This window comes from Tenebrio molitor, chromosome 2, assembly GCF_963966145.1.
Source record: "Tenebrio molitor chromosome 2, icTenMoli1.1, whole genome shotgun sequence".
NCBI lineage: Eukaryota > Metazoa > Arthropoda > Insecta > Coleoptera > Tenebrionidae > Tenebrio > Tenebrio molitor.
Genome location: NC_091047.1, coordinates 16,400,775 through 16,414,513, shown reverse-complemented (window position 1 = coordinate 16,414,513; position 13,739 = coordinate 16,400,775). Strand labels below are relative to the sequence as shown.

Sequence of the window (13,739 nt, the reverse complement as noted above, 5' to 3'; positions counted from 1 at the left end):
GCATATCTTGCCCCCGTTAATCTTCTCTTAATTCTCTTGGATTTTCCTCTGCCCAAATATGAAGGTTGTGATAATTGGAACAACCTTACCGACAAAATAGCGACTCATCAGAAAACAGTATCCGTGACAAGAAGTGTGGAGCATCGTTCTGGTTTATTAACCATAGACAAAATTCTCGCCTAATTGGATAATCCTCTGGCAGAAGATGTTGTCCTCGTGTATAGTGGTACGGATGCCTCCTATTATCAGCTAGAACTCTCTGCACCGAACTCTTGGATAAACCCATTTCACGAGAAACTGTTCGAATACGCCGGGTGCCGTCTTCCTCAAAGACATTCAATACGGCTTCCTCGTGTTCGACAGTCCTTACATTTCTTGGAGCACCCCCAACTTCTCTTCGAACTGGCTGTATCTGACCCGTTTCTCGACTCCGAGCGATTAATTTCAGGATTGTTTTATGATCCGAATGAATTTGTCTTTGCGGAAATTGTTCACGGTACAACCTTACTGCTTCACGCGCATTGTTCCCACATCGTGCAAAAGTAAGAATCATATCTACGTACTCAGAGGAAGAATACATGTTAAATGATACACTTCAATTAAATATCGCAGCGAAATTGTATAACAAATGTCAAACTGACGTAAACAATCATTCTAATCACGGCCTCCTAGATTCATAAGAGACTCGTCTCTTATAAGAGACGAGTCTCTTATGAATCTAGGAGGCCGTGATTCTAATAAATGTAGTGGACCAAATCTAAAGGACAGAATTATAGAGGTTTACGGATAAAAAGGACACCTAGGCAACGCAAAATTGCGATGATTCCACCTTAATGGTGCTCAACTCTGATTGGTCAACTTCAGAATATCTTTTCTCGGTTATCATTTGAGATAGGACTTTTTTTCTTCAAAACACACGTTAATATATTCGCCCTAAGGCTTCCTTTTTTCTCTGGGGAGCCAGTTCTGGGACACTCTGTATTTCGATTAAACATGATTTATTACCTACTATTGTATGTTAACTTTGTTGCCGATAAATATTACACAATAACACATTAGATTGTACTGTTATCTAAATATAATGATGTAATTTTCTTGAGATCATAGCTTGAGATCGAACCATAAACCACCTATTGGCCAAGACGGTATTTACACCGGATCGTACTTAGCGGCAGTTGCATTTTCCTATTGACAAACACATTCTAATTTTTTATAATGTAATAAGCAACTCCTATTTTAACTTACAACATTCTAAATCTTAAAGATTACAATTAGATCAGAAAATTCAAATCCAAATCCCTCACCAAAAAGCATGACAGTGTATTTTTTATGTTATCTTTATTTTATAAACCTGTAAGGCAGATTTTTTTTTCGCTTATCAAAATATTTGGATTCATCATGAAGGCCACATATCCTTAACACAATCGGAGTCCCTTCCAGTTACTAGTTCATACACGGAAAAGTTCATCTGGATGGAACTAACTTCGCATTCACGTAAGTGGTGAATCCAGCTGCCTGGGTGATGGCATCTCCATCTATAAAATGAACAAAACGATATTCCTTGCACGTTTCCTTCACTTGGTATAAAATATATAGAAATCATTGCGGCATGTATCTATTATTTTTCCCCGTGTTAAGTTTTCTTTCCCGAAACATTGTCCTTTAATAAGAAATGCATATCTAGCCAGTCGGCACGTTGTACACTAATCAAAACGAAAAAGGAGCCACTTTTATGAAGGTGAATATTTTTCCAGGAAAAAAATTAAATGCAAAAATGTGTATTGAAATTCTTTATTATGCAAATGAAAACGTGCTGAAAAAGAAGCAAAAGTGCAAAATTAATAATGGGTATGGTCTCCTTTAACCCGCAAAAGTTCCTCACAACGACGAGGTATACTTTCAATTAAATTTCAAATAACTTGAGGTGCTATCTCTTCCCATTCTTCCAGAAGGATTTCTTCAACGTGTTGAAGGGTCCCGAGTGGCTGACGTAGCGACGTTCTTTCAATTGATGCCCAAGTGTATCCCACGGACCACGTAAATTGCGGATCAAAACCCCAGGTACCATTTTCATCACGATTTCCATTACTGTAGTATGATTTAATAATCAAAATTGTATGTTCTCTTTGAAGCATTTTGAATTAGAGGTATTTTCATATTTGGTGGCGGAAACAAAAGGCTGAGAAATGTCACAAAATCGTATTGTCAGTGTCAAATTTCTCATAAACGCCGTAAAAAGGAATGTCTAGGTAAATTTAAATTTTCGCCAAATAGATTGAAAAAATAAATTCTAAAGAAACCAATTTTTGTCAGTGCTTCAAAAAGAAAAGTTATTCTCATATAATCAAACGTATTACAAATTATGTCTCTAGTTCGACGATTAAAGGCCGATTTATAGTTCCGTAACTTGTACTTACGTATAGCATAACATATGAAAATTGAATCCTATTGAATCAAATGTACTCATTTATAGATCCGTCAACATAACATAAGTCCGTATCCGTTTACATATGAATTGGCCAATTTCAATTATTATGTTATGTATCATAAAAGTTACGGAGTTTTAAATTTTTTTCCATAGAAACGGTTAGGTGTAGGTACGCTGTCAATTAATTGAATTTAAAAACATTATTGAGAAGGTGGAAAATATGAAGAAAATTCTAATCGTACAGTGTGTTAAAAGGTTCAAGCCACTGTAGGATAAGTCTTCCAAAGACTTTGAGGACAGTGTGAAGAAGGAAATGATTTGGAGTAGCTTGTTTATCCGTGTTTTTGTAACGCGTTTCTTTCGTGGTTTCTTCCTTTTTTCTTTATTACGACCTATCTCGTGTAAGACTACAGCACAGGCAGCAGCTTCTAAAACCTCGTCTTCACAAAACATATTTGATAATTAGTTTGACATTTAAAAAGTCAACAATCGTATCACGTTTTGTCGTGAACTATAAATTGAATTTTAAAAGTTATGTTATGTTTATGATTTGTGACTATGTTATGCTGTATGTATACGGAACTATAAATCCTGCTTAACACATTTTTTATTGCCAATTTGCTGCATTTCTATCGAAATCACGAACGTCTTTGAGAAATTTGACACAGACAATACAAATTTGTGACATTTCTCAGTCTTTTGTTTCCGCCATCAAATATGAAAATATCTCTATAACCTACTAACTTGAAACTTGTCAAGTAAATGTCAAAAATAATTGAAATAAATAATTTCATAGATAGCTTGTTAATTCCACGGTAACCCTGATCCAAAGACTTTTTGATCATACGATATTAATACGGGGTCATATTAGTTATTTATTTAACGAGTTCGTGTGTAAATTGGGCTTTTTTTGATATGAGTGCCAAAAAATGTCCAATTTACACAAGAACGAGTTGAATACAACGTTTATTTGTTCAACGAGCCCCTTAAAGGCTCCAAATCGCTTAAAATCTTTAAAATTAGCTTGACATTTCGTTTTGACAAGTTGTGACATTTATCAAAATCCGTTCACATAGGAGAAAATTCTCAAATTCTGACAGTGTTGAACAAAAAAAATGTTTGTAACAACTAGTGGGCGTAGCGGCGCACCTAAAGCATTGCGCACAGCCACCTACTCTGAAATTTTTAATATTTTTTAATATTTTAATATTAAAAATATGTGCAAAAAGCCAGACGAATACGACGGTTTTGAATAATTATCCGTCGCGAATAAATATTTTAAATACGTGCGACAAAAAAGTCTTAAGGCGGCCTTACACCAAGGCAACAATTGCCAACATGTTGCCGGCAACATTTTTTAGTAATGACCGGCAACATTACTACAAAATGTTGCAAGCAAAATGTTGCCAATTGTTGCCTTGGTGTAAGGCCGACTTTATGCTACGAGGGAGACAGTTTATCGACGCCTGCCGGTAGCAAAGGGCCCCGGCTTGCTGGGTTGTAATTGGTTATTTGGAGCAGTTTATTCTTTTTGAGCAATAACACAATAACCTCACATCGTGAGGAAGTTCCTTAACATTGACACAGAACATAATAAAACACAACAAAGTCAAAATGTGGAGGCGAGACGCCGGTAATTATGTTGATTAGCACTGCACTATTACTTGATAGTAATATCCGTCATAGTGTATGTACTCCGGCAAAATTGCCGTGCCGCCAGGTGGTGGAGGGGAAGTCAATAAAATAGTGAAGTTCAATTAATTCAACAAGCTACAAATTGATTTAAATTTTGTGACTGAGTGGAGTGATCAGTGGTGTTTACCCTTGAATCCGGACAAATGTTCCGTCATGTATCTTGGTTTCAACAATCAAAAAAAAATATATCAACTTGGAAACCGAGATATCACTGTAGTTGAAAATCAAAATGATGTGGGCGTTCTCGTTAATAACAAGTTGAATTGGGGCAACCAGAGCGCCAAAGCCGCTAGAAGAGCTTCTGGGGTTTTTCATTCAATCAAAAGAGCTTTCTCTAAACCAAGTCCTGAATTATACTTAAGGTTATTTAAAATGTACATTAGGCCCCACTTAGAGTATGCAATATCGGTTTGGAGACCCTATCATGTGAAGGATATACATATGCTTAACCGAGTACAACATGCAGTGGCCGACAGGCTTTAAACATAAGCCCTACAGAGAGAGGTTAAATATTCTACAATTGCTTGAATTAGAAGTCAGATATGATAGAGCAGATATGATCCAGATATATAGATTAACCCACAATATATGGCCAGGTGACACCTCGGAGTTCATAGACATGCAAACGGACCCCCGACTACGAGGACACCAATACAAGCTTAAGAAAGAGAAATTTAGGACATCTTCTCGACAATATTTCTTAACAAACCGCGCATTTGAAACCTGGAACAAATTAGATAACACAGTCGTTAACAGCACTAATGTCTGTGCTTTTAAGAAGCAATATGACAAAATGCAGTAATAAACACAATTGTCCAATATACGGAAATATACAACCATTAAGTTGCTCAATAGGTTTGCCTCAGCAACTATTTAAATGAATAATAATAATAATAATAATAATAATAATAATTCGAAAAAAAATATTTCTAAACATAGCAATTTGTTTCTGTTAATCTGAAATTAATCTCATGATTTTTTTTTCATATGTAAGTAACTTTAATTCAGACAATATTAATTCGCATAGGTGAAGCAAATTTTTAACATCACATTTATACAGGGTGTTTCTGAAATACGTGTATTAATTTTAACCAGTGGAAGAACGCGCCAAATCATGGAACTTTTCTCTATAACATTTTTATGAAAAAGCAATACAAATTGATTTAAAATTTGGAATAAATTAACCATCAAAGTGTAACGGGTGTTTTTTTAAATTTGGCGTCGAAGTAGGCGTTGAACTGTCGATTGTGAACGCACTATACAGGTTACGGATCACGGATCAGCTGTTCAAATCTGACACTTTTACACGAGTGGTGCGATCTCAATCGACTCTCCAACGCCTACTTCGACGCCAAATTAAAAAAAACACCTTTATACCCGCCTATGGGTAAGGGCGAAAATTTTCTGCTGTGATAGAAACAGAGCTTTGTTAAAAAGTTCCATTGTTATAGAAAAAAATAAATAATCAAAATTTAGATTCTCATGGTTTCAAAAAATAGAAACTAGTTAATCACACAAAACGACTCGTTTGGTAAAAATTGTGGGGCAAAAAATCTTGGAATACTTTTACGAATTTTACAAAATGTTATAGAGAAAAGTTTCATAAATTGGCGAGTTCTTTCACTGGTTAAAATTAACACACGTATTTCAGAAACATCCTGTATAGAATAACTAAGCAAATACAGAGTCTATCAGAACTAGCGGACCAAAATAATTGTATATAAGCTCTATAGTAAGGAAAGGCGTTGTTGAAGAAAAGATTTGTTTAACAATACATAATATACATATTTTAAAAAGCGAGCTGGGGCCTTAGCTGTTACTGGCAGACGTCGATAAACTATCTATCTCGGACCTATGTATACACATAAGACTTTTTTGTCGCACTTATTTAATGTTTATTCTTTCAGAGTGCCTAAAGTATATTTTTTGGTATATTAAAAAAATGACTTTGGGGCAGTCGGGTCATACTTTAAAACCGTCCAAATAATCTGGGATTTTTATTTCTGTATTCTATAAATGTTAAACTAAAAAATTAATATGATTTCAAGTTGCCTGAAGTATGTTTTTTGGGATTAATTTTTTGCAAATGTCATATGTTGCGCAGTAGTAAAATACCTAACCGCAAAGGCCCTTAGCCTTACTTACTGAAATAGTACTATTTTTTAATTTCCAATTGCCTAAAATACCTTCCCTAAATTCGTCACCAGCTCTCCGACTATTAGATCAACGAAGGCGTTGAAATCTCGTCAATAAGTCGACTTAAAGGAAAGGATACATCTTTCATTCCTCCCGAAAGGGGGGCGGGCTGCTGAGGCTTTCCAGTGCCTTTTCAGCCACACTGACGGGAAGATTCGGGATGGGTACGGTGAGGATGGTTGCGGACAAGAATCCTTCTGGCCCACCCCAGAATAAAAGTAAAACACATTAAAAACAAGATACATCTGCAATATCTATCTATCATCTGTCTGTGGTTTAAAATCTGGCCCACCCCAGCAAAAAATCATTGCTACGCCCTTGGTTGCGGAAGGAAGGTGGTAGGTACTGAGAGGTTGATATTGACCCAGCATTCGCCTTATCTGTGATATGAGACACCACGATGTGATGATATGGGGAAACCTCTGAAAAAACCCACACCTGGTCAGGTGGCACCTGGGTTAGAACCCGGAACGTCCCGAATGTAAAGTGGCGCACTAAGCGCTTGGCCACAGTACTTGGTTAAGTCGACGAAGATAAGAGTATTTCTGGTTGCATATACCCGTCACAATTTAAATTTCGAAATTTTTGCCGAAACTCGGCCAAACAGGCAACAGCGCTGTATGTCCATTCTTCGTTATTGAAAACACCATTACGAAAGTTAGATGAATCTTTTATGTCCTGAAGTAAAAACCATTTTTGTGTTAAAATTTGATTCATAGTGACAGTTGTTTGACGTTTATTAGTTGAGCTAGCAAAGATGCGAAAAATCTAACACTGTCAAAGTCATAGCCGCCCCTTATCTAAGCAATTGTTGATCGCTCCGTATTATAAAGCTTTTGTAAATATTACTTTAGTCTAAGATCTCTGGTCTAAGTTCAGATGTCTTCTCGATAACATCTTCCCTTCGCCCTTCCCCTTTGTATCCACAACAAGACATTGTAAAATTCAACATAGCAACTAACAGCGGAAAAAGTCTCCCACGTTTTTATTATTTTAATCAATATACAGGGTTATTCACGAGAGGGGTACTTCTGAATTTTTATTTTGCCGCAACCAACAATACAATGGCAGTGACTACTAAATCAAATGTGTTATTTCTTTTAAATTAGAAATCAAAGTAAGTTGAATAGATTTGTCAGAAATGTCAGATTGGCAGATAACCTGTATTTAATCAAAATTCAACAAATAAATTAACAAATTAAGTTAATGTAAAAGGTGTTCGAAGTCGGCTTGGAAACATCCGCAGCGGCGACAGAATTCCTTCCACGCTCTCCAAAATGAGGATCATATCAGTCTTTTCGTCGTTATTGTAAAAACAATTTTTTCGAATTGACAAAGATTTTTTGCTTTAACGTCAAAAAGACAGGACTAAGAGCCGTCGTGAATTCAGTTATAATTATTTTCAAAATTCAAGATATTGTTGCAACGTGTATAATGGGTTGCGGCAAAAAGAAATTCAGAAATACCCCTCTCGTGAATAACCCTGTATAGAATTTACGACGTGATCAAATGACTGTAATCTGTTGGTAACAATGAAATTTGGCAAATTTGAAATTTACCATCAAAGATTCATTTTTGTAATAGCATAAACATAACCGACATACAGTATGAGTCAATTGTGGCTTATTTCTGAAATGATCTTTGATGCGACCAAAAATTTTAGTCCCAGCATTCACCAGATCTGTAATTTAAAAAAAAATGCAACACCTGTTTATTATGAAGTCATAATAATGCCGATTTTGAATATATTATGAGGTCTATAAAATACTAGTGGACTTATGAACCCATAATTAAACTGTTTTTATAATTAATGAGTTTAGAGAGGAGAGAAGGTAAAATAACAAGACCTAATTTTTTTATCGGATAAATTTTTCAATTTTACGAAAACTTTTTGCTTTGACAATTTTACGAGTTGAATTTGGGCATTTTTATTCTGGTTAGACCCGAGAGCTTTAGCTCGATTAATTCCAGAATACAAACTTTAACGTTAATTATTTATTTATAATATGTACAGTGGGAAGCACGGAATTTCGCACACCAATTTGTATGTCATTAAAAAAAACTATCTAGTGTAAGCTTTATTGTCATTATAATCAATCATGATTATATGTGATCATGACTGATGTTTCACCTAAACTGTTACGAAACTGCCGCCAGTATCTCATTTTAATAAAATTATGTCAGTGAAATGTCCGATGTGTGCGAAATTCCGTGCTCGCCACTGTACTTACAGTTATTAAAAACAATTTGAGAATCTGAGAGGAGTAACATGAAATTTTATCCGCTTTTGACAGAACACAGACTTGGAGGATGATTTATCCGCGATAAACATTTTTGATTGGATAAAAGCAAGCGCTCTGATTGTCTGAACACGCACGTTTGATGTATGTGGGAATTAATCACTATAAAATCAATTTGATTGGTCCAGATTTGAAAAATGCTGCAATTTAATTGGTTAAAAATTTTCGAGTTGAATTATTCGTAAATAATTTTGACAATAATTTACGGAAACCCGCTGACTTAACCCAACAAATTACAAAATTGTTGACAAATGCTGTCCCATTTGAAAATCATGGCATGTCATACATGTACATATTTAAAAATCGCGAAGTTTTAAATTAGTACCTATTTTAAAATAAAAATAGCACCTTCAATCTTATTTGAAGCGCAATAATTTTATCTTTCTGTTGATACCATTACCTTAGCCGTAAGTTCAATTGGCGAGCAGAAATCAGCAAAAACGTTCAATACAATGTTAATTGCCTAAACATGTTCGAGTTTGAGAATGCACAGGCTGTATATTTCAAACACAAAACAATTAAAACATGATCAAATATTAGAACTGTAAGTAGGTAGATGGGTACATTAAACTGTACTACTTAAGAAACATTTATTGTAATAGTAATTATATGACACTAACTGTCGTTATTATTTAAATATTAAACAATTTTTTTTAAATCAAGCCACAATCCACCTTTTGGTAAAGTCAAAAAATACATCGGGTCATACTTGATCGGGAATTTTGTCTTTGCATTAACGCTAAGTTGAAAATTTTTTACGACATAAGCGACTCCAATTTTTATCTGCAATGTTCCGAACCTTTGCCCTGAAAACACAAAAGTGAATTTCACTCAATGCATGACATACATACTTGTCTTAGCACCTAAGCAAGCTCTTGGCCCTTCTCCAAAGGGCATAAACGTGTACTTCACGATCTTGTTTTTGTTGCCCCCAAGAAACCTTTCAGGTCTGAAGGAATTCGGATCGTCAAAATATTTAGGATCGCGATGAAGACCGTAGAGAGGTAAAATCACAGTGGTTCCAGCTTCGATGACGACGGGCTTGCTGATGACGCTTTTATCCTTGGGAACGTAAGTGTAGTTCTCGGTACACACTTTGTTCAAAGAACCAAGAGGTGGATGCACTCTGAGCGTCTCTAAAATAATCTCGTGAAAATTGAATGATCTGCAAATATATGTTAATACCGTTGAAAACTGCGTCCAAATATGGCATCTTTTGTAGTTCTTCGTAAGGTAAAGTGTTATCATTTTGTTGAAATACTTTATTAATCTCTTGTCTTAATTTAGTTTGTGAGTCTAAATCCGCGGCAAGTTGGTAGAGTATGAAATGCATCACTACGGAACTAGTTTCGTAGCCATCGCCGAAAAATCCAGCAGCATGAGCAGTCACGTCAATACTCGTAAAAGAACCATCTTTACATTCTTTCATCATTTGGTGAAGAATATGGAGGAAATCGTTTCGAACAACGTTATTTTCGTCTCTGTACTTGAGTGTTTGGCTCACAATGTTTTCGAGTTTTTCTTCAACATCTTTTGGAGTAAATCTACAACATCTCGACACTAATTAAATGCAATATTATTGTAGAACTTACTTAATAGAAATGAATTTCGAAAGAAATGGAATCACGCTGACGATAAACACTTTAGTAGTTTGCCAGCCTTCTGGTGTGAAAAATCTATCGGCAATTTGTCGAAACTCATTGTTATCTTCTTCGAAACATTTCGCTTCGAGACCAAACGCACAGCTCCCGACGTTGTTCAACGTAAAACGCATACATACATCTTTTGCATCTAGACCTTCGTCACTAGCCTTGATGCATTGTTTCTCGATGAATTTAACAAGTTGTTCACTAACATCTTCCAAAAGCGGATAGATCCACTTCATCTGAAAATTCAGGAGTTTCATAAGGCAGATACCAAAATCGCTTTTTTACTTTTCCGCTCGTAAAGCCGGGTGTTAAGTGAACGCGTGTCGTTCTCCATTCTTCACCTTTCATGAAAAATGGATTTCTTCCTAACAGCGGGTCGACGTCTTTGTCGAGGAATAATTCGTTATCGTGAAAATGACCGAACGATTTGACCGTAATATCTCTGATCAGTTCGGGATCTCGTATTAGGAGGGTTGGAGTACTGGCTTTAAAAATTCCAACCATGGGAGAGTCTGGGAATGCACTGGAAATAAGCAGCCAATTATTTAAACGATGTAAACCAAGAGAAAAGTTAAAACATTATCAATATGAAATTGATATTATGTGAAATGGTTGAAATCAAATAGAGAACTCACTTATAAATATCAGAAAAAACCTCTGCTAGTGATTTTTTTACAAGAAAATTCTGCCCCAGGTTTCCCACAAGAAAGGTTGGTTTTGGTCCAGGCACTCCACGCTTTTTCCAGTACTGATAGTTTACATTTAATAAGTAAAGTCCGACAGTAATTGCTGTTATTATTAAAATTAATATCATTTTGTGTACCAAGATGGTGGCAAATAAAACGTAACTGATAGATATAAAATATAAAATGGCAGTGTAAACCAGAGTTTATCAATTTTTGTAATCAGTGTATTATCTAATCAAACGACTTGTTTTTTTCAGATAAGTATACATATTGTGAATTTACTATAAAGAAACGAAGCGATTCTCTTATTTTCGTTTACATGTAGTTCACATTATACAATCTTTTTAAAATCGAGCCACAGAGGATCATTCGGTATGGTCATAAAGTATATGGGATTGTACTTCATAGGCGATTTTGTCCTTCCGTTAACGGAAACTTCAAAATTCTTGATGACGTAAGCAATTCCCATTTTAATTTGAAGAATTCCGAATCTCTGTCCTGGAATCATAAGAAAATTATTCAAACAGAGTCACCACAATGCTACATACCTAAGCAAGCCCTGGGACCTTCACCGAACGGCATGTAGGTGTACTTCACTATCTTTTCTTTATTGGTTCCGATAAATCTCTCAGGTTTGAACGAATTTGGATCGTCGAAATATTTCGGGTCACGGTGAAGACCATAAACTGGTAAAATTACAGGAGTACCGGCTTCAATGATGACAGGTTTCTTAATGACGTCATTGTCTCTGGGCACATAAGTGTACGATTCTGTACACATTTTGTTCAAGGAGCCAAGAGGTGGATGTAATCTTAGAGATTCTAATGGGACACGAGTAAGAATAAATTAATCAATAGATTTACTTCGGTACCATTTAAGACAGCGTCCAAATACGGCATCGTTTGCAGTTCTTCGTACGGTAATTTTTCGTTTTCGTCGAAAGCTTTGACAATTTCTTCCCTGAGTTTCGTCTGGGCTTCGGGATTGGAGGCAAGCTCGTACAGTAAAAAATGCATTGTTATAGAGCTAGTTTCGTAGCTGTCGCCGAAGAATCCTGCAGCATGAGCAGTAATTTCGAGATCTGTGAAAGAATCATCGTTACTGCTTTTCTTCATCTGGTGCAGCATCTGTAGGAAATCGTTGCGGACAATATTGTTCGCTTCACGATATTTCAATGTCTCCACCACGATATTTGTAAATTTCTCTTCGATTTCCTTGGAGAGAAACCTGAAAAGATCAATAGAAAAATCCTAGATTTAAGGTGGTATAAAATGCGCACTTCACTGAAACAAATTTCGATAAGAAGGGAATAATGGTGACGAGGTACAACACAACGTTTTTCCAGCCTTCTGGTGTGAAAAACCTGTCGGCAATGTACCTAAACTCGTTAGTTTCTTCTTCGAAAGATTTAGCCTCTAGTCCCAAAGCACAGCTTGTGACATTGTCTAAAGTGAACCTCACGCATAAATCTTTTGCGTTGTGAGTTTCAGTTTTCGTCGATTCTATCCGCTTTTCTATAAATTTTATAAAATGTTTACTGACATCTTCGAGAAGAGGGTATATCCATTTCATCTAAAAGTGCGCGATTGAGACAATATACCAACAAATCTGTATGTTCACTTTTCCGCTGGTGAAACCAGGAGTCAAGAGTACTCGAGTGGTTCTCCATTCTTCACCACCTATAAAAAAGGGATGTCTTCCTAATAACGGATCGTCTTTTTTATCTATAATGAGTTCGTTGTCTTGGAAATTGCGAAATGATTTGACAGCGACATCTCTAATTAGTTCCGGGTCTCGTATTATAAGCGTAGGGGAATTTGCCCTGAAGACACCGACCATAGAAGCATCCGGAAAATCGCTGAAAAAAATATTGAAGACATTAACTTAATGTTATAGTGATTCGAAAGATTTTTTTTTATTATACATACTATTTATTCTAAATTATGTTAAGCCAAGAAAAAACTTACTTGTATATGTCAGAATAAACTTCGGCTGGTGATTTTTTGAAAAGGAAACTTTGCCCAAAATTGCCAAAAAAAAGTTTCGGTTTTGGACCTGGCACCCCACGTTTATCCCAATAAGTGTAGCTCGATTTAAAAAAATAAAATCCCACGGCAATTACTATTATTAGTAAAATGAAAATCATGTTGACGATTAAAAATTATGGATATTTACGGATCGAATTACAAAATATGAGTGATAAGAAATGCCCCGTCCCCGTAAATCCACAACAATTCTTATCATTCTCTTCTTGTTTATGGTAAAAATATCCGTTTGGTGATTTTCCATGTACAAATTTCTTAATAACTTTTGCTTAATGTTTTCATTTGACTTTGTCTTGAACTTAAATGAAATAAGTATTTATTAAAATTTGTTAATGTAAAATCAAAATAAAATTTAGTCATGTAGTCTAGGCTTTATTGTCATAATTTCTGGCATATTAATAGTAATTATACACCAAGGTAGAGAAGACATTTTTTTAAGGCGAGTTAGTTTATTCCCCGAGAAGCGAAGCTTCGAGGTTAATAAAGAAGCGAGGCTTAAAATTGTCTTCTCTACCGTGGTGTATATTATTTTTTTCACTACTAGATACGTTAAAACCCTTTCTAATAATAATTATTAATTAAATTATTTTGTCCGATGCGACGATCCGAGTTCTCATTTTTCAACGGTTGCTATAAAAATTGAAAATCGTCTGTCTACGTTAACCAATGAAATCAAAGAAAATCTTTCGTTGCTAGGTGACGGCTGTTCATTATTAACCACTGGTTAATAATGAAAAATT

The 13,739-nt window shown here is 35.5% G+C and overlaps 2 protein-coding genes and 1 long non-coding RNA gene across 3 annotated transcripts; 1 reads left to right on the top strand and 2 right to left on the bottom strand.

Moving 5' to 3' along the window:
- Positions 1-1,020: 1,020 nt before the first annotated feature.
- LOC138124639 (uncharacterized) lies at positions 1,021-2,190 on the top strand. The gene is made up of 3 exons (XR_011157233.1): positions 1,021-1,581; positions 1,755-1,891; positions 1,950-2,190. It is a non-coding gene; the product is annotated as an uncharacterized lncRNA (long non-coding RNA).
- Positions 2,191-9,195: 7,005 nt separating this feature from the next.
- On the bottom strand, positions 9,196-11,082 carry LOC138122878 (probable cytochrome P450 28a5). Its single transcript, XM_069037264.1, has 6 exons — positions 10,904-11,082; positions 10,554-10,791; positions 10,212-10,504; positions 9,805-10,163; positions 9,483-9,755; positions 9,196-9,425 (listed from the first exon to the last, which is right to left on the bottom strand). Exons 1-6 carry the CDS (start codon positions 11,080-11,082, stop codon positions 9,259-9,261), a joined length of 1,509 nt encoding a protein of 502 aa, XP_068893365.1. The 3' UTR covers positions 9,196-9,258.
- Positions 11,083-11,156: 74 nt separating this feature from the next.
- Positions 11,157-13,178, bottom strand: LOC138122879 (probable cytochrome P450 6a13). Its single transcript, XM_069037265.1, has 6 exons — positions 12,922-13,178; positions 12,575-12,812; positions 12,234-12,526; positions 11,826-12,181; positions 11,503-11,775; positions 11,157-11,452 (listed from the first exon to the last, which is right to left on the bottom strand). Exons 1-6 carry the CDS (start codon positions 13,098-13,100, stop codon positions 11,286-11,288), a joined length of 1,506 nt encoding a protein of 501 aa, XP_068893366.1. The 5' UTR covers positions 13,101-13,178; the 3' UTR covers positions 11,157-11,285.
- Between the last annotated feature and the right edge of the window lie 561 nt (positions 13,179-13,739).